The sequence below is a fragment of the Equus caballus genome, chromosome 16 (genome assembly GCF_041296265.1).
Source record: "Equus caballus isolate H_3958 breed thoroughbred chromosome 16, TB-T2T, whole genome shotgun sequence".
In the NCBI taxonomy this organism is placed as follows: Eukaryota; Metazoa; Chordata; class Mammalia; order Perissodactyla; family Equidae; genus Equus; species Equus caballus.
Genome location: NC_091699.1, coordinates 48149229 through 48167810, shown reverse-complemented (window position 1 = coordinate 48167810; position 18582 = coordinate 48149229). Strand labels below are relative to the sequence as shown.

The following is an 18582-nucleotide window of genomic DNA, read 5'->3' as shown; positions in this document are numbered from 1 at the left end:
CCACCAAAGTCACACAGCACCCTTGGTTAGGTGTGGACCAACTCAGGCCCACTTCATGGATGAAGACTCTGAGGCCTAGGAGGTGAAGCAATGCACCCAAGGCCACAGAGCCAGTGAGTGCTGAACCAGAATTTGAACTCAGCAAACTATGGCTCCGGAGCCCAGGCCCTGTCTCCCGGGCCATAAAGCCTCCTTAATCCCAAGGTGGACTCTGATGGCCAAGATTTAGAAAATAAGGTGCAGATAAGGGCCATCCCTCATTTATGACCTTTTCCTGGTTTGAGGAGGGGTCCACCCCTACATCAGGGCCCCCAGTGCCTCCCGAGACAAGGCAAAGCCAGTTATAATCAGGAAGTCCTTCCTTCTACCTGACCAGAGCTGCCCTGCCGTGAGAATGTTGTCTCAGCAATGCAGAGCTCCCTCGAATCCCTCCCGCTAGGGAGCCTGGCCCAGGTAGGGGGAGATGCCCACTTCCTCGGGGATTTGCTCCTAGCTAGTGCCCGCCTCCTCAGAGCAAGCCAAAGCTGCATGTAAATCGAATGTGAGTGCTCAGCCCGCCTCGACATGCACCGTGGGCTGCTGACTCTGGGTGCTCTGTGGCGAATCCTTTAGCAATGCAAATCCCCTCTGCGGGCTATGCAGCGAGGAGGGGCTTCAGGTGCCACCCCAGTGGCCCCACCTCCTTCTGAGGAGCCCCAAGGTGGTGGCCAGGCCAAGAAGAGCCACCACCTGGGGAGCCTGTGTTGCCCTCAGGGCTAGCCTGAGGAGAGGCAGGTCTGCCAAACCCAGCAGCGCTTATCGCAGACAAAACACTCTACAGATGTTTCCAGCCTTCTGCAAATCCCCTACGAGCCCACTCACCCCTCATTCCTTCACTCATTCATTCATTCAGACAGTTACTGAGCCAGGCTCCAGGCTGGCACTGGGCAGGGATACAGCAGTGAGCAGCGCAGATGCAGGCTTGCCCTCGGGAGCTTGGAATTCAACCAGAGTAGACATCTGATCTGATCCAGACTCCAGGAGTGGAGGGAAGAGGAGGCCAGCAAGCCCAGGGGTAGGATGCATGGCAAGGGACCTGACCCAGCCTAGGTGTCTGGCCAGGTGAAGGCGGCACTGCAGAGCTGGAGGGAGTCCAGACAAAGGGTACAGCATTTGCAAGGCCCAGCAGTGAGCTCTGCACATGGCGATGCCCTATGAGCACCCACAGACAGACCATGGGCACCAAAGCATGCTGCTCCCACACTGAGGCCTGTGGAGTTCCAACCTCAGGGACACAGTAAGCAAGGACCTCCATGTACTGGCTGGTGGAGGGTGGTAGGCTCCCGACAGTGGGGAGATGAGAGTGGGCACAAGCAGTGGATGGTAAACTAAGGTTGGAAGAGCAGGGTGCTCTGCTCAGTCCTCGGCCCCCAGCCTGGGCAGGCACAGCTCAGCCAGCGCCTCTCCAGAGGCACACATCCAGCTCTGACAGTTCTCCACTCAGATGTCCAGTCCGCACCTCAAACTCAAAGTGTCTCACACCTGATCGTGTCCTGGACCCCCTCTTCCCCAGCCTCCTCCAGCTCAGCTGGTGACAACTCAGTCCTTCTAGCTGCTCAAGCCAAAAGCCTGGGGTCACCTAGAATATCTTTCCCTTTCTCACACCCAGACCAGCAGCATGTCTCACCACTACAATGGCCACCACCCTTATCCTACTCTGCTCACACCCCTCCCACGGCTCCCACCTCACTCAAAGTGATGGCCACAGGCTCACACTAACTTAATGGCCCTGCCTGACCTGGCCCCCACTGCCCTCTAATCTCCTCTTCTCCCACTCTCTCCTTCTCCTGTTCTAACCACATCCCATCTCAGGGCCTTTGCACTGGCTGTTCCTCTGCTTGGAACACTCTTCTCCCAGATACCCACATGGTTCCCACCCTCCCCTCCTTCCAGGTTTTGTGCAAATGTCTCCTTTTTAGTGAGGCCCACTCTGATCTCCCCCAGCCCCAGCTAATTGCTTTCCCTAATTTATCCTGTCTCTTCTTCATGGCACTTATCACCTTCCAACACAGCATGTCCTCTGTCAGTGTCGCCTCTCTGGACTGCTGTCTGCCTATCCCCTGCAAGTACCTGGCACACTGCAGATGCTCATGAGTGTTGAGAGAATGAAGGAGCAGCAGGTTGTGGGAGTGTCCATGGATGGAATGAATGTGTCCACACTGGGGGAGGCATCGACTGGAAAAGGATGAACTAGGTGGGCGCCTCAGGCTGTACCAGGATTTCTCTGGGCACAGCCTTTGTGGTCAAACCCATGGGCTGCCCCACAGCCCTGCCTGACACCCAAGGACAGCCCTCTCTAGGCCCTTCTGTCTGCCTTGCAATGACCTGCAGGCCACCCCTGCCATGGCATGTGACCTATCTTTACCAGACCAGCTCACATGTCCCCAAGCCCTGTCTGTGAGAAAGGCGATGGGACAGGCTGCCTCTCCCTGTTCCTCAGATGGGGAAAGCAAGGCTGTGAATGGCTGGCCATCAACTTTGTAAACTTTATATAACACAAGGTTGCCAACTGCTCGTCTTGCTGGGAGATGAATTTAACACATGGCTCCTAGCTCCAGGAGCTCTCCACCTGGGGAGAGGAGGCCCCGGGCTGCAAGAGTATGGGAGCATCCAGGGAAGGTAGGCCCTCCACCTGAGGGAAAGGGGAATCAGACAGGCAGGGAGGTGCTCAGTCTCTTGGGAACTGATTCCATTCATTCACTCATTCATTCACTCCACAGTCATTAATTGGTGCCCATTCCAACCGAGCCCTGGTGCAGAGCCTCCTGGCCTGGGCATCCTGACATTGCCCCGTGGTTTGTAACTTGTGATCTTGACCCCCAAGGCTGGCGGCAGCAGAGAACACTGAGCCTCAGCTCAAAAACAAAGGTTGAGGATAGTACTATTATTCCCCCCAGCTAGATGCAGGTTTCAGCAGGAAGACCCTCCTGCTGCTGCTTGAGCCAGAGGTACCTGCAAGTGCAAAGCACTCACCATTTTCCTGGTTATTTATTTATTTCTTTATTAGGAAGATTAGCCCTGAGCTAACATCTACTGCCAATCCTCCTCTTTTTTGCTGAGGAAGACTGGCCCTGAGCTAACATCCGTGCCCATCTTCCTCAACTTTATATGTAGGACACCTGCCACAGCATGGCTTGCCAAGCGGTGCGTAGGTAGGCACCCGGGATCCAAAGTGGCAAACCCCAGGCTGCCGAAGCAGAACATGCGAACTTAAGTGCTGGGCCACTGGGCCGGCCCCTCCTGGTATTTTTTGACACAGATAGTGTCACTAAAACATCATCTCCTGAGCACAGGGCCCGGCACACAGCAGGGGTTCAAAAATGATTGGTGCTCCATCTTCACAATCACAAAATATAGGAAATATAATCCCATTTTAAAGATTAGGAAACAGGTACAAAATGACTCAAACAAGGTCACCTCTGGGGCTCTCTTTATGACGCCCAGCTCCTCCCTCCCCCACCTCTGTCCCCTGGACCAGGGTTTCTAGCAGACAGCAGGCAGACACAGCAAGGCCAACAAAGCCCACAGTTCCAGGTCCCTCTAGACGGCCCGTTAAGTCCCCACCCTCTCCCTTTTAGAGTAATGGCCTCCTCCATACGCCACCAGTCTGGAAATCACCTGTGAAATATATTTCCCCCGGCGCTGGCTCAGGAGCCATGTAAATCACCCAGCTTAATGGCCTCTGGGATTGTTCCCCGCCACCCTCCCCAGCTGCTCGGTGCCAGGGAACTTGGGGCTGTGGGGCACCAGGCAGGCGGGGTGTGTCATGAGCTGTGGGCAGCCCAAGGCAACCCAGTTGCTAGAGGCACTGCCCAGAGCTGCAGTGGCCTCGGGGAGCATGTCAGCAGGAAGCGGATAGGGCCTGCCTGGAGCTTTCGGAACTAGGGCTGGACTGATATCGGTGAGCCTCTCCCCAACCCCACCCTCGCCCCTTGTCCTTGTCCCCGCCATCAGTGGCTTACCCTCAGAGGAAGGTGGGTCCAGTGCTCTCCCCAGGGCCTTCATAGCCCTAACTGGGGCAGGCCCAGGGCCATGGGAATGGCCGGGTCCCTGAGAGGGCCTGTCAGAACTCTGAGTATGAACCCTGCCCCACCTTCCCCACCCTGACCAGGGCAGCATCTTATCACCCATCAGATGACACTTGGAGCACTGACCATGCATGGTTATTATTTCTTCTGCCTTGCTTTCATTTCTTCTTCACTGACATCTCCTCCACATACCGTGAGCTCCCTGAGAGCAGGCCTGGCACACAGCTAAGGTGTGGGGTGGACCCGGTCAGGGAAGGGGTAGTCAGGAGGCTGGTCCTGAAACATGGGCAGGCTGTGGAGCAGTCAGCAGGGTGGACAGGGCATGAGCAAATGTCAAAGAGGAGGGGCAGTCAGGAAGGGGTCAGGTAAGCAGCTAAGGAGGCCTGGTGATCTCCTTGGGACAGGCTGTAGACTCTGGCCACTGGCCACATGCACAGGCATCTGGGAACAGCTGGCTCCCACAGGGACCACAGCCAGGAGACTCCCCAGAACCAGTACTCTGGCCCCCACCCCCTTTCCCTAGGAGCCTCAGTCCTGCTTGCCGGCAGAGCGAGGGCAGGGGACAGTCCTGTGTTTAACTTCCTATTCCCAACAGCCATGGTTCTCTACCTTAGTTCACCTGGGTGGCTCTGGAAAAATGCTGATGCCCAGGCCTGCCCCCACCCAATTAAATAACACAGCCTAAGGGGCCCTAGACCCCACCTTCACCTCTCTCCCCGGGGCAGCCCTTAAGGCAGAGAGCTACACTCCTTAAAAGAGAGCTACAGGAGGGTACGTGGGGTGGCCTTTGCCCTGCAGCACCAGCGAAGCCAGGCCCCTATGGGGCCCTGTACAAGACCATGGAAAAGCTGCTCTAGCTTCCACAGGCGCAACCAGCTTGGCCTGCAGACACCTGCGCAGACTCTCTGCTCAGCAAACACTTTTTTAAGCACTTGGTGTGCACTAGCCTGGAGCTCCAGCCAAGGACAAGTGGCCACTGCCCCTGACCCTTCCAGGCACACACCCCTGAAGGGGAGGCAGCAAGGTTTATTGCAGGACAAGAATGGGGGAGCTGGGGCCGGCCCCGTGGCCGAGTGGTTAAGCTCGCATGCTCTGCTTGGGCGGCCCAGGGTTTCACAGGTTCGGATTCTGGATGCGGACCTAGCACTGCTCATCAGGCCATGCTGAGGTGGCGTCCCACTTAGCAGAACTAGAAGGACCTACAACTAGTATCTACAACAATGTACTGGGAGGCTTTGGGGAGAAGAAGAAAAAGAAAAAAAAGAATAGGGGAGACTTCAGGGAGCCTAGGAAGGCCCTGACCCACATGGGGAAGTGAGGGGAGGCTTCAGGGAACAGTGACTCCCAGCCAAGAACTAAGGGACAGGCAGAGGTCAGCTGGACCACAGGCAGGTCCTGCTCGGGGTTGGCAGGGCCTTTGCAACCCGCCAATGCCTCCCCTGCTTACTCTATGGTCAGTGCAGAGTACGTGCTTGTTAAACCCCCTCGGAAGGAGACGGGTGCTGCCCCGGTGGGTCCTCAGTCCTAATGGCAGAGATCCCTTCCTGTGCCTACCCCTGTGCCCACCAGAAGCAGCCCCCTTGGCTGTGGTCTCTATAGTACCAGCTTACAGGGGAGCCAACCAATGACACCCAGTCCTCTCTGTAGTGAGTGGACGCAAGTACACCCACTCTGCAGCCACCCTTGCCCAAGATGAGAGTGAAGCCTCACAGGCAGCACCCAGCCAAGTTCAGGCCCTCCCCTTGGCCATGTCCATGGGTCACTTCCCCAGCTGTGGGTCATGAAGGCCAAGTCAGCTGCACTGCTCTGCAGCAGCAGGACATGCCTCTCTGCCAGCATCCTCTTAATCCACCCATGCCCTCCAAGGAACCCTGGGGGGGAGGGGGCGGTGGACAGGCCCAGTGACAAAGCCAGTGGCCCCCATGAAACCATGCTCCAAGGACCTCAGCCTGATGAGAGAGGCAGCCCTTGCAGAGGGACAGGTATGATGCAAGAGTGTGGGAGTATGGGGGCACCCCAAGGGTCCTGTGGTCAGGGACCTGGCTGGAGGAGGGGAGCTGCAGAAGGGCTGTGTGAGGCAACAGCTGAGTGCTCTGACCCAAGCACCAGGGTGGGAATTCTGCCTCAAACACTCACCATCTCTGTGATTTCAGCATCACTAAGCTGTGCTGAGCCTCAATTTTTCTTGTCTGTGAAACGGGAATGAAAATGGACTGATCTCATCGGACAGCATATGTGAAATATGCAACCCAGGGCCCAGCTCATAGTGACTGATGATGTGGTTAAAATAACTACACTTCCTTTACAAATGTTTCCTCCAGTATGGACACCCTCCCATGCCTTCCCTCCCACTTTCTTCCTCAGCCCCCACCACTACGTTCAAGCCTCTTGTTTGAGCCTGCAGCAGATACTGCCTCTCCATTCTCCATCACTCCCTGCCTCCTTGCTAACAAAACCCAAGTCTGCAAGAATCTCTTCCACCTCTAGCCTCAAGGTGACCCTATCCTCAGCTCAAGGGTAAATACTGATTAGCCTGAGCCAATCACAATGCACCTTTCCAATTACCAGTGATTGGTTTAGAGTGGCCATGTGACCCAGTGCTAGCCAATGAGGTATGAGGGGAAGTTGGCTAGGGGCTTCTCGGAGAGGTTTCCTAGCCTCTTAAGAGGAACCCAGAGGAAACATCTCTTTTACTCCTAATGTCTGGTACATGTGATGCCTGGAGCTGTGGCAGCCATCTTGTTGCAATGAGGGAAGTCAGCCAAGGACATTTAGCCACACCAAAAGTGAGGCCAGCCAGGCAGAGTGCAGGTGAGGACTTGGTCCTCAATGACAGCCTACACTCACTCACCTCTAGGCTCCCTGTCAGAGAATAAAGGGCCTAACCATGAAGAAAAAAATCATGATGTCAGGGTTGCCAAGATGTACCAGAAGCAACGTCTTTTCCTCGTAGCCAAGTATACTCCTTGGACTCAGCTTTGGAGGGGGCAGTAGTCAGGTCAATGCCCACTCCTAGAAGGCTCCTGCAAACTGGGCACAGAGCTGGGGGAGGGGACACAGGGTTGAAGGAGAGGCCCAAAGGGGGTAGGGAGTCAGAGGAGGGCATCTGTTGGGAAGGCTCTTTGTCCCAGTACTCAGGCCCAGCAGGGCAGCCTGGTAGAGAGACACTGTGAGCAAACGCCAGAAGGTGGGGAGGCCAGAGCTCCTACTAGGACCTGCAAGTGGCTTGCCCTGGCTGGATGGAGCCTGGATACTCACAGAGCTAGTGGCCAGAGACCAAAGCCAGCCCAGACAGGGCCTTGAATGCTAGGCTGAGAAGTGGGGCTCTGCTCACAACAGGCTTCTAGGGTGCAAGGTCATAGCTAACCCTCAATGGGAGACAGTGTAGCACGCCTGGGGGTCCAGGAAAGGAAAGGAAGACTCCCACCTTCTCACCACACCCACCCCAGCCTCAGCTCACAGGGAGAAAGGAGAAACATCCGTCTGTGAGAGCCCTCAGCGCAGAGGCCTGTTGCACCAACTCATCTCTCTTTTCTAAGAAATGAAGTGGGGGGCAGGGCTGAGGTGGGTTGTTTTGCTGTTTGTTTGTTGGAACTGGTGGCAGCACCAGGCCTGACCTTTAAGGCTTCAAACGCAGCATTTCAGGCAGCACCGGCAGGAGGAGAGCACGGGCTGCCGAGGGAAGTGATCAAGGCTAAAATGCCACGTCAGCCTGGAAATTCTACCCATCTCAGGAACACGCCAGCCCATTCACTTTCATGCCCACCCGGTGACAGAGCTGTCCTTTCTCAGGGCACCCTGAAAGCCTCGCTGACTCCAAAATGGCACAGGGCATCGACGTCTGCCCCAGAGAAACACCAGGAGCTGGCCTCACACCTCACAGGCATCTTGCTCTGCGGGGTTTGCCACAGGAGGCCTCAAACCAGTCTTGCTTCCCGTGTCAGGAATGTGTTTATTTATGAGAACCTGTTGTAAGTCCTAGTGCAAGGATGGCCGAACGGGGAGCACTCTTCAAGCAGCCTGCACTGAGCCCTGGGGACTGGGCCTTGCCCACAGAGTGCGTGCGGCCAGTAGAAATGTGGGGCCCGAGGCTCCTTTCCGTCACCTCAGGCATCAGTTTCCCTGTCTGTACAATGGAGGTATCTGGGCCCGCAGGGGCTTCTGTGGCTAGGATGCGTCCTTCGCAAGTCTGGGAACCATGCAAAGCCCACACTGCCCAAGGAGATGGTCTTGCCCAGGCTTTCTGCCCCAAAGGAACCCTCAGCGGCCTTATAGGTTCCCAACAGGAAGACATTTCTGCCCTTTGCAGAAGCCCCCTCCTGAAACGCCGAGGATGTGGGCCATCCCAGCACTGACAACACATAGGCCCAGAGAATGCCAGGAAAGCAAAATTTACAGTTCTCTCAGACATCAGAACCCACCAGATCAGGGCCCACACAGCCCCAAGGGGCCGGCAGCCAGCACTGTGCACCTAGATAGCTTTGTTTATAAAGACCCAGGAAACAAAAATTCATCCTTGAAAAGAAAAGGCTTTGCTGGAGGTGCCGCAAACAGAGGAACATGTGGGGACCATCGACCCAAGATTTTTTTACCCCAAATCGTGCCTACAGCTGACTGCATGAATGTCTTGCTGGGAGCGAGAACCCCAAACCTACAGCAGACACTTCAGGGGATGCCAGTCTCCCTCCCTGCAGTGTGCAAATGAAAAGCACTCACTCCAAGAAGGGAAAACGCCAGCCCAAGGTCACACAGCAAGAGTTTCCACTTTGCCTGAGCCTCAACCTCCACACCTACCCTAGGACTCTCCACACAGGAAGGGCTGTTTGCGAAGATGCTTCGCTTTACAAAGGACTTACCAAGCTTCTCTGAGTCGCAAGTCCTCCAGTGCATCTACATACCATCCAATTTGCAAAAATTTGAATTACAAGGACGCAGCCTCTGTGTGTTTCCTTTGCAGGCTGTCATCGAGCCAATTGGTAGATGATCAAACTTTCCAGCTCAGCCTTAACTCAGGCTGTTGCCGACATAAAAGTTTGTAAAACACGGGTCCTAACAACCAGGCGGCTTTATTTCCCACCGCCAGCATTTTCCCAGTGGAGCCCTGGCATTAACCTCAAAGGCGGGTGCAGAAGGTGGGCATCCGGAGTGCATTCTGGGCGCAGAGAGATAAACCATAGACGTGTCTGCACATACATATGTGCACACACGCACAAGCACACACACCTACATTCACATTCATATGTACACACTTGCACAACCTACACTCATGTATACATATGAGCATACACGTACACACATGTGAATGCAAACAACATGCAAGCATGCACACACACGGGAACACAGATTCATACACACCCACACAAGCATCTTCATATACAGATGGACATTCATACGATAGTGCACTCACATGAACATACCCAACACATGTGCACAAACACACATAAGAGCACACATGTAGACACTTCCACACACAAGCTTACATGTGCACACAGGCCAAGGCAAAGGCCAAGCATAGGAGGAAAGACCCAGAAACCACCATTGAGTCACATATGCCTGTACAGCCTGGCTGGGCAGTGGGTGCTATGTATGACGGGACAGGTGCTTGGCACTTGGAGTGCAGGTCCCACTGGGCTGAGAACCATCATGGGTCCAGTTACGATCCACAGACCCTTATCATGCATTCCTGTGGGCCAGGCCCATCCCTCCTGATCTTTTACACCCCAACCCTATGAGGTAGTACAATCAAGGGAACCCTGTTTTACAGATGAGGCCTCAAGACCCAGAGAGGCTGAGGAAGTTCCCAAGGTCACACAGCTGGTGAGAGGTGTAGCAGAGCCTCAGTGTGCATCAAGACGGGGGACTCATTCAGAAAGACTGGCGAGCAGGAAGGAAGACATCAAGGTGGGAGAAAGGGGCCCAGGGTCTAAGAGGGGCAGGGAAGAGGGGTAGAGAGGGCCACTTCACCTTCTCACCCACTCCTTTCTCCTTCATTTAATGAGAATTGTGTCCAGGGTGGGGAGAGATGGTTAAGGATCAGCAGGAAAGACTTCCTACGCCCCTCCCTGTCTGCTAAACAATTAGGTTGATCAGAGCTCAAAGTGGGTCAGTCTGAGAAGCAGCTTTGGGAAGCCCAAGGTGTGGCCAGAGGCCAGAGCAGGGGCTGCAGACTCTGCACACTGTAGGGGATGAGGCCCAGCTGGGCTGGGGGTCAGGAGTCACCCTACGGCTAGAGCAGAGTGTGGAGAGGAGCAGGAAGACCCAGGACCTGTCTTCTTAGGACACCACAATGTCAGAGTCAGAAGGGCCCTGGAAGAGAGGAAACTGAGGCCCAGGGGGAAGAGGGGCCTTGTCCAAGGTCACAACCATGCAAGCTACCCAGCTAAGAGAATTGGGCTGGGACTGCCTTTGACAGAGGCATGATGAAGATTCTCCCCCACTTAATCCCAGCTAGACAGGAGCCCAGCGGCCAGGGGCCCAGCCGCCCAGCCCAGCGCCAGAGGGATGGGGCCCAGGTAAGGTGGGAGGGGCACTAGGTGGTCCATGAACAGGACCAGGTCCAGGGACACCAAACCAACAGCCTAAGCCCCATGGTGGCAGGGCAGGGCCTGGCTGAGTGTTGCCCCCGGGTCCTGCCCACATAAGGTCAGTGTCAGACTCTGCAGGCCTGAATGACAGCATCTTGACTCCTTTAGGGTGGCTCCAAGAGATCCCTGTGGGGACCTTGCAAGCCCCCCAGGGGCATCTCAATTTGTGTGGTCACCTGTACTGCCAACTCCCCCCGCCCTCAGCCACAGGCAGCTCAGGAGGCTCTTCAGGTTACGCAGGACAAGAGAGGAAGGGAAAGGAAAAAAAGCAAAAACCACATATACACCTCCCTCTGGGAATACGAATATTGATTCTGTAGCTTCTTGTTTAGACAGTAAGCACCAGAAGAAAGGGGAAAAAACCAACCTGACACGAAGAGAAGCTCCCCAGTTGGCTGGAGGGATGCAGCCAGCATGGGGAAGCCCCCCACCCTTGCCTTTAGAGTACCCTAGGCCTGGGGCTCCCTCCCCAGGCCTGAGGCCCTGAGCCCACTCACTCAAAGACACAGGTCCCCAGTGCCCTAGGCAGATCTCAAATCTGGAAGCCTGTGAGGACAGCAGCAGGGGGTGGGGTACAAGAAGGGGGAGGAGAAAGAAAGAGACCATCCCCCACCCACAGACAACACCACACTGCCAGATAGGCCCATGCCACATGCCTACCTGCGTTGACTTCCAAACCTCTAGCTGCTCCCTGAATAGCTCCCTAGGAATGTGAGCCCTGATTTGCCACCCCCCACCCCAGGCCCCACCTGTCCAGACAGCATGAAAACCCAAGCATCCATAAGGTCCGAGTTCTCTGAAGTCCTCTCTGGCCTGACACAGCTGCCGAGGGACTATAGGATCCAGCCTCAGGTTTCCATTAACAACACTCACCCCCACCTCCATGACCTTTCTCTCCGGAATCATACTGGAATCTGGAGGGGGAGACGGCATCTCGGCATCTCAAGATGCAGTCCCTCCCACCCATTCCTCCATTCCAGGCAAGCCTGACCCAAGATTCAAAGCCTCAGAGAAAGGAAAAACAGGGGCTGGGGGCAGAGGAGCTCTATGATGGCCTGCATATATGTGGGAGGGGGTGGAGGTGGGCATGGGGGCCATGAGCAGTGGGGCTGGCAGGACAGCCTTGGGCCAACAAAGGCCCTCTCAGGGTTACCTGAGACCCAGAAGAAAACAGAGGGACAGAGCAGGAAAGGTGACAGCCAGGAGGCCCAGGTGTGCCTCACATGTCTTAGGCCTCTTCATTTTCTTCCAAAGACCCAGGTTTTGAGTTCCCACCCCCAACTTCCTGGGCCCACTGCCCAGATGTGCCAGCCCCCTGGCAGGGCAGCTAAGTACCTGACAGATCAGTCCTCTCCCAGCCCTGCCTCCAGTAGTTGTGGGGCTTTGGGCAGGTCCCTTCATCTTTCTGAGTCTCAGTGTCCCCATCTGTGGTATGGGCATGGCCATGGGTTCTGAGGTCAAGGCGGTAATGTGGGTAAGAGGCCTGGCCTGAGCTCCGTGAGGGGAGGCCATCATTAGCCTCGTGATGTTCCCCTCCATGGTCAAGTGGGGCCTCGGGAAGTGAGGGAGGGAGGTGGCCCAGTGTCTGTCCTTAAGAAGCTGATATCCCACGTGGTTGAGTACAGCCTAAACCAGTGGCACAACCCAGAGGCCTCCAGGCGGTGAGGGTATGAGACCTTTACAGAGGATCTAAACCCCGGAGAAATGTATGCATTCATGAGGGGACAGCATAAACAAAGCAGAGAGATAGGGAGGTGCTCAGCCCATGGTAGTGGGGGCCCATCAGGCTGCACCATCAGGGTCTGATGCTAATGTTAATAACAGCTGCCATGGCATTCACCCATCGAACCCTCCCTGCCCACCAGAGGCTACACCCTCTCCTATTAATTTTCACCACCAGGCTCTTAAGCAGATTCTATTATCTTAGTTAGGGAAACTGAGGCAAGGTCATCCCAATGGAGAGGATCAGCTCTGGAGACCAAAGCTTGAGCTGGCAGGGCCTATACCTGACACTCAGCATGTCCCCAAACTGCCTCCTCCCAGGAGATGGCAGGGTCCACCCATACACATCTGAGGTGCCAAGAATTGGCTGTGCCCACCTGCACACCGGCAGAGGGGAGAAGGAGGCGCTGAGTACAGAAGTGCTTGCTCCACTCATGAGTCAGTTTCTCCTTTGGGGACACAAGTGTGACTGAGAATCCAGAGTAAGACCCACCAGCAGACTGTGAGGGGACACATCTTAAAACAGGCTCCCACTCTTCTCAAGGGCTAGCCTGACAGAGCTGGCCCAATAAAGGTGGATCCTGAGGGGGAGAGCAGCCAAGGGTCCCACTCCCGAATCCTCAACATTAGGAGGGATGGGGGCACCTGGCAGCTCTATATGCCACCAGCAGCAGCAGCAGGCTGAGAAGTCTCACCCCCTCCTCCCTCCTGCAAAAGCTGTGGCAGGTTGTTGGGGAGATGGGGGACCCAGATGTGTGATGTTGCCTCCCTCTAATAGGGAGAGTCACAGAGAGGAGAAGACGCAGGCTCGGAGGCCCAGACAGACACACGTCACCCACCATTAACCGTAGCTAGACTGATGCATGCCCTGTCGTGGGCACTCAGGAAAAGGAGCACGTACTCTGGCTGTCATTAATCTGCTGGGGGTTCCAGACCCCTCAGGCCCCTCTCTGCTTTCCACCTACCCACCCACCCCCAGAGGAAGGGAGGTGCTGGCCAGCATCATCACTGGGGCAGAGTCGGGCTAAGAAGGTCCAGTCAGCCAGGCACTCCCCCAGCACTCAGCCAGGAACCCCCAGAGCAGAGGACAGAGAAACCCAGGGATGCCAGAGAACAGGGGACAGAGGTCCAAGAGATGACAAAAGAGGCAGGCAGGGTAGGCACAGAGAGATGAGAGGGATGGGCGAGGAAGCGTGGGGGAGGTGATGGGGGGAGAACAGATGAGAGACCCGAGAAAGGGGGCAGGAGAGGAAGGAGATGACAGGATTGAGAGAGGAAAAGACACAAAGCAGGCAAAGCAGTGAGGGCTGCCCCTCAGCCAGCAGCAGCAGGAACCTGAGGTGAGCAGAAATAGGAACAGGAGGAAGCAGGTGAAAGGGAGTGTGTATGCTCTGACTCCATCTCCACCACTCACCCCCAGACACATGAGTACACGTATGCACAGACATGCGTTTGCACACACGTGGTCTCCTCCTTGTTTGAAACCCTGATCCAGGTCCAGGTGGGGTGAGAGAGCCCCCCACCCCCAAACCACAGCCCTGTCCTCCCTCCAACCGTAACTCCTCTGCCCTCCTCCATCCAGCGGCAGCCTTGGTCCACTTCACCTGGTGGACAGACAGCCACGCTGCCAGAGCAATGACAGAAACAACAGCCACTGGACCCCAACCCCACACTTGCTTAAAACCCAGCAGCTTGCAAAGCCGGGCCCTGTCACACTGCTAGACACTAACGAGGAAATGACTTTCTCGTCAAGGGCTCTCTCCACCGAGGGGTCGTCACGCCAGTGTCATGAGGCTGAGGGTGCCACTTCCCACTTCAAAAAGCCACCTGTATCAAAGCCTCATGCTAGCCTGGCCACGCTGACCCAGGAGAGTTCAGAGAGGCTGCTCGCCCCGGAGCAGCCCCGCGGCAGCAGCCTCAGCCTTTCATGTCAGCTCAACAAAAGCCAAACTCCAACTAGCCATGGTCCTGCAAGGGGACCCTCCGTCGATTCCCTCCTCTTCCTCCCTCCAAGGATCAACGGGCATCCGCATCTGCGGGACCAGGGCAGCTGAAGGGCGCTGGCTGTCATGGCAAACCCTGCGTGTCGTCGCACCGTTAGTCACCTCCCCCTAGACCCTGAGAGCTGCGCAGCCCCCACCCCGCCCCCACTCTCATTCTCTAATTACGGTTTGCAAGACATGTCCCAAACCCTCAAATTAGCTCCAACTATATCGACAAGAGAAGCGCGTCCAGCTGGAAATGTGCCGCTGTCATCACACCCGCCTCACTATCTTCTGGCTGGGGACAGAGGGACAGGTGTCCACTCTGGTCAGGGTCTCACAATGGCCTTTCAAAGGAGACCCATGTAGACCCAACAGCCATCTGACCCCCTGCAGGCTGCAAGGAGAGGTAGTGCGGTGGGAAGTGGTGAAAAGAAACGGTTCCTTACAGCTGCACTCAAGGAGCTATGAAACGGCTAGGGCAAGAATAACTGTGGCTTGGCTTTGAGGAAAAAAGAACAACAAAAAAATAATGCTTTTGCTCTTTTTAAACATTGTGACTTAAGTCCATTTTCACCAAAGCAAATAAAAAAAAAACACACCCACAAGCCCTGAACTTCCATATGACTCTCTTCTCCCTGCGCACCCCTCACATACACACACGAAAAATCCAGACGGCTGACAGAGGACACGTCCGTGCGGCACCTGTAATTTGCCAACTGATCACCCGCCTGAGCACAGCCAGGCTGTGAGAGGAGAGAGATGACGAGACGGAGAGAGACTCAGAGCACTGCCGTTCAGAGTTTGTTTTTCCCTCATCAGGGAGAACCTACAAGCTGGAGCTGGCAGAACCAGGGGCTCCTACCCTTGAGCAGGACTGGTCTAAGGACGCAGAGCCAGCCCCTCCCATTCCCTGAGACCAGACCCTTCCCCTTGGCCACTAGCAGCCCAGCTACTCATTTCCCAGATCCCCGGCTTGGTCACTGATGAAGGAGTCCAGGGACAGGTGGTTCCTCAGACCCAGAGACAGGAAACAGAGAGCAAGGTGGTCCCCATGCCCCAAAGCCACAGTGGGGAGGGGTTTCTGGGCACTGACATAAAGCTGGGGCATGGTGCCCAGAGAAATAGCTGCTATCCTAAAGGCCACATGCACTTTCAGCCCAAGACACATCTGGCCGAGCTCACCCTGAGGAGGATGCCCGAGTCTGTGGGCTCCTGGAGAGGGAGAGAAGGCTCAGACTCCTCCCAGATGGAGGGGGCGGGCAAGAACAGGGGACAATGATCCCCTCTGTGGCACTGGCCACAACAAGAAGGTGCTAGCATCCTCTGCATCCAGCACTCCCCCTCAAAGGAAAAGGCCAATGAAGACAGGTTGGAGGTGCCCCCCACCTCTGGCTGGAAAGCGCCAGGTTCCCACCAGAGAGGAAACGTGGGGCAGAGGCGCGGCTCCAACTCCGTTGGGAAGGGGTCGCTGGCCGCCCCCCTCACCGAACCCCAGGTCCCCCTCTCACCGGGAGAGCGGCAAGGGAATCAGCTGGCAAGCTTGGACCCCCCACCCCACCCCATCCCACCCAGAGGATTGAAGATCTTGCTCTGCCCTGTTTGAGGGGTTGGGGAGAGAAGGGGCACGGCGGGGAAGTTTCGCGACGCAGCCAGAAGCGCCGGGACCGCGTCTGCTCGCCTTCTGGGCTTGGGGCCGTCGCCCCCGGGAGCAGCGGGCAGAGGGACCCAGCGCCCCCTCACTGGTGCGGGGCGCGGGAAGGGACCGGCGCAGGCTGGGGGCGAAGAGGGGGCGCAGGGCTCCGCCGGGGTCCCGCAGCCGGCCGAGGCCACTTACGTGTGCTGCTGGGGGAAGCTGTAGGCAGAGGCGCCGGGGGCGGCGAGCAGCGGTAGAAGCAGCAGCGGCGGCAATAGCAGCAACAGTGGGCGCGGGGGCCGGGCCGCCGGGCGCCGGGCGCCGGGGCCGGGCCGGGGGCTGCGGCCGGGCCAAGGGAGAGCGGTCCGCGCCGGGCCGGGCCGAGAGGCGCCGCAGGTCTGAGCCGGCACCGCCATGTTTCCATTCAAGATGCGGCGCCGCGGGGAGGGGGGGGCGGCGGCGGCGGCGGCGGCGGGGTTGGGGGGGCGCGGGCGGCGGGCGGCAATCCGGCCTCTCTTCCGCCGCCGCCTTTTTCGCGCGGGGCCTCCGGGGCTGCACCGACCGCAGCGCCTCTGCGGGTTGCGCGTTACGATCTCTCCGCCGCGCTGGCTCGAAGCGCTCTGAGCGCCTGGCCCGGGACCGGCGCTCAAATAGCGGCAGCCGCTAACCTGCCGGCGCCGCCCTCCTCCCTCCCTCCTTGTCCGGCCCGCCCCCGCGCGCCCCCGCCACGGCCACGCGCCCGCTCGTGCCTGCGCGCCCCAGCTCCCCGCGCAGCCCGGAGCCTGCCCGGGCGCGCTCGTCCTGCGCCCCAGTCGCGGTCCGAGCTGCCAATGTGCGCCCTTGCCCATACCCTAAGACCCCGATGCTCCTCTCTGCAGCGCCCGCGGGAAGAGTGTCCCGCCCCGAGGCCCAGGGCAGGCACATATGTGACCCTTCTGGGGGCTCGACCTTCAACAGGCTTAAGACTGGAGTCACAGGTTTAATGGTGGAATGGCAGGCTTCAGCCAAGACCGCAGTAGAGGGCAACGGTGCTGAACTCACAGCTCCAGTGGCTCCAGCTACCTTCAAGAGTTATCTCTGGGGGGACTTGGATTCCCAGCCCCTGACAGAAAGAAAGGGCTTGGGTCTCCCAGCTCCCTGAGCAGGAACCTGGATCCAGTTGTACAGTCGTGAGGGGCCGAGAAGGGCAGGATGCAGCCCTCTGCAACCATTCATTTCGCTTCCCTAGGCTAAGCAGGCACTGTGTGCAGACCAGCCCCAAGCCCCAGCTCCCAAGGCTTGCACAGCATCTATTTAGACTCCTCCAGTGCCAGGAAACTCACTCCTGCACAATCCAATCTTTTCTGTCTTGGAGGCCCCTGAGTCTCCTCTGCTGCCAGGAGAAGGCTGGGCTGATGTCAGCTCTGACTCTGTAGCTTGTGGGCCTCTCAGAGCCTCAGTTTCCTCCTGTGTGGATACTTATATGGATGTCCACTGCCATTTCCAGGTTGAGGTGAGAAGGGCAGTGAATTGCTTGGTAAACCAAAACATTCATGGTTGGGGGAGAGCATCCCTGAGATTCTCCTGAAGTTGCCCTGGAACCCTGCTCTGCCCCTGGTGCAGATAGGATGGAAGAATGCAGGCCTCCCTTAGCAGTAACTGCCCACAGACTCTGTGCTTAATGTGAGGAGTAAAAGACAGTTACCACCTGGGCAAGAGCCCTCACCTTATGACGTCTGAGTGAATCTTCCATCACCTACTCACAAGTCAGCCGGAGGAGGATTTACAGTTGAGGAGGGAAGAGTGGGGGCCCCTGGAGTGAGAAGGGCAGAGGTCACGGGCTGGAAGTAGGACTCAGGACAACCTTCACTTGCTCTTTAGTCCTGCCTGGGCTGTCCTCACCCCAGCCCCACCCTCATAAGCCAAGGCTTGACAAGGGGACAGCTCTCGAGCTTCCTCCTCCCCTGACCTGAGCGAGTCTTCAGGGGCCAGACTGAGGTTTGCCAATAGGCCCAAACTATAAGACCCAAAACCATTATCAGAGGAAGGCAGTGCCCTGGGCCCCAAATACCTGACAGGCCTGGAGCCTGGTAACCAGAAGGAATCTGGTGAACTCTGGGAGGCCAAGCCAGGCCAGCTCTATGGGGGACAAGCAGGGCCAGATACCTGATTGTACCAGATGTCCGCACCCCCACCCCTGAGCAGGGCAGTCCCTCCAGGCAGGACAGAATGGAGGGGGCTGCTGCACAGAAGAGTCAATAAGCCTGAGCTAACCAGTTGCCTCTCAGCCCCTCCTGCTGACACCTGTCTCTAGCGTCTTTGTCTCCCCTATGCCCAGGGCAGGGCTGGCAGGCAGTATCCTCTCCCATCTGTTTGCTGAACAAATGTCTGTGCTCATGGCCCCAGGGAACCAGCACATAGGGTGTCGCCTCCTGGGTTCCCTCTGGGGTTAGGTGGGCACCTTCCCAAGGCAGACTCTACAGTGGCAGAGTGAGAAATGTCAGGAGCATCCTCCGTGCCCTTGGACACCAGGATGGCAGTACTGTCCCAGAAGAATCCCTGGGCCATCAGGCCCCTGTGTCCAGGCTGGCTGCAGCGATTGGACATTGGTA

At 57.0% G+C, this 18582-nt stretch overlaps 1 protein-coding gene across 8 annotated transcripts in view; it reads right to left on the bottom strand.

Annotated features, from left to right (window-relative positions):
* Positions 1-16655, bottom strand: part of CACNA2D2 (calcium voltage-gated channel auxiliary subunit alpha2delta 2) — a 141188-nt gene extending 124533 nt beyond the window's left edge. For 2 of the 8 annotated variants that reach the window (XM_070238828.1, XM_070238831.1), the window contains exon 1: positions 16193-16473. In XM_070238828.1, coding sequence (XP_070094929.1) covers positions 16193-16407 — 215 coding nt within the window. In that variant the 5' untranslated portion in view covers positions 16408-16473. Of the gene's footprint in view, positions 1-16192 lie in introns of all 8 variants that reach the window. The other 6 variants (XM_070238833.1, XM_070238829.1, XM_070238830.1 and 3 more) reach the window with 6 other exon arrangements.
* Positions 16656-18582: the final 1927 nt, after the last annotated feature.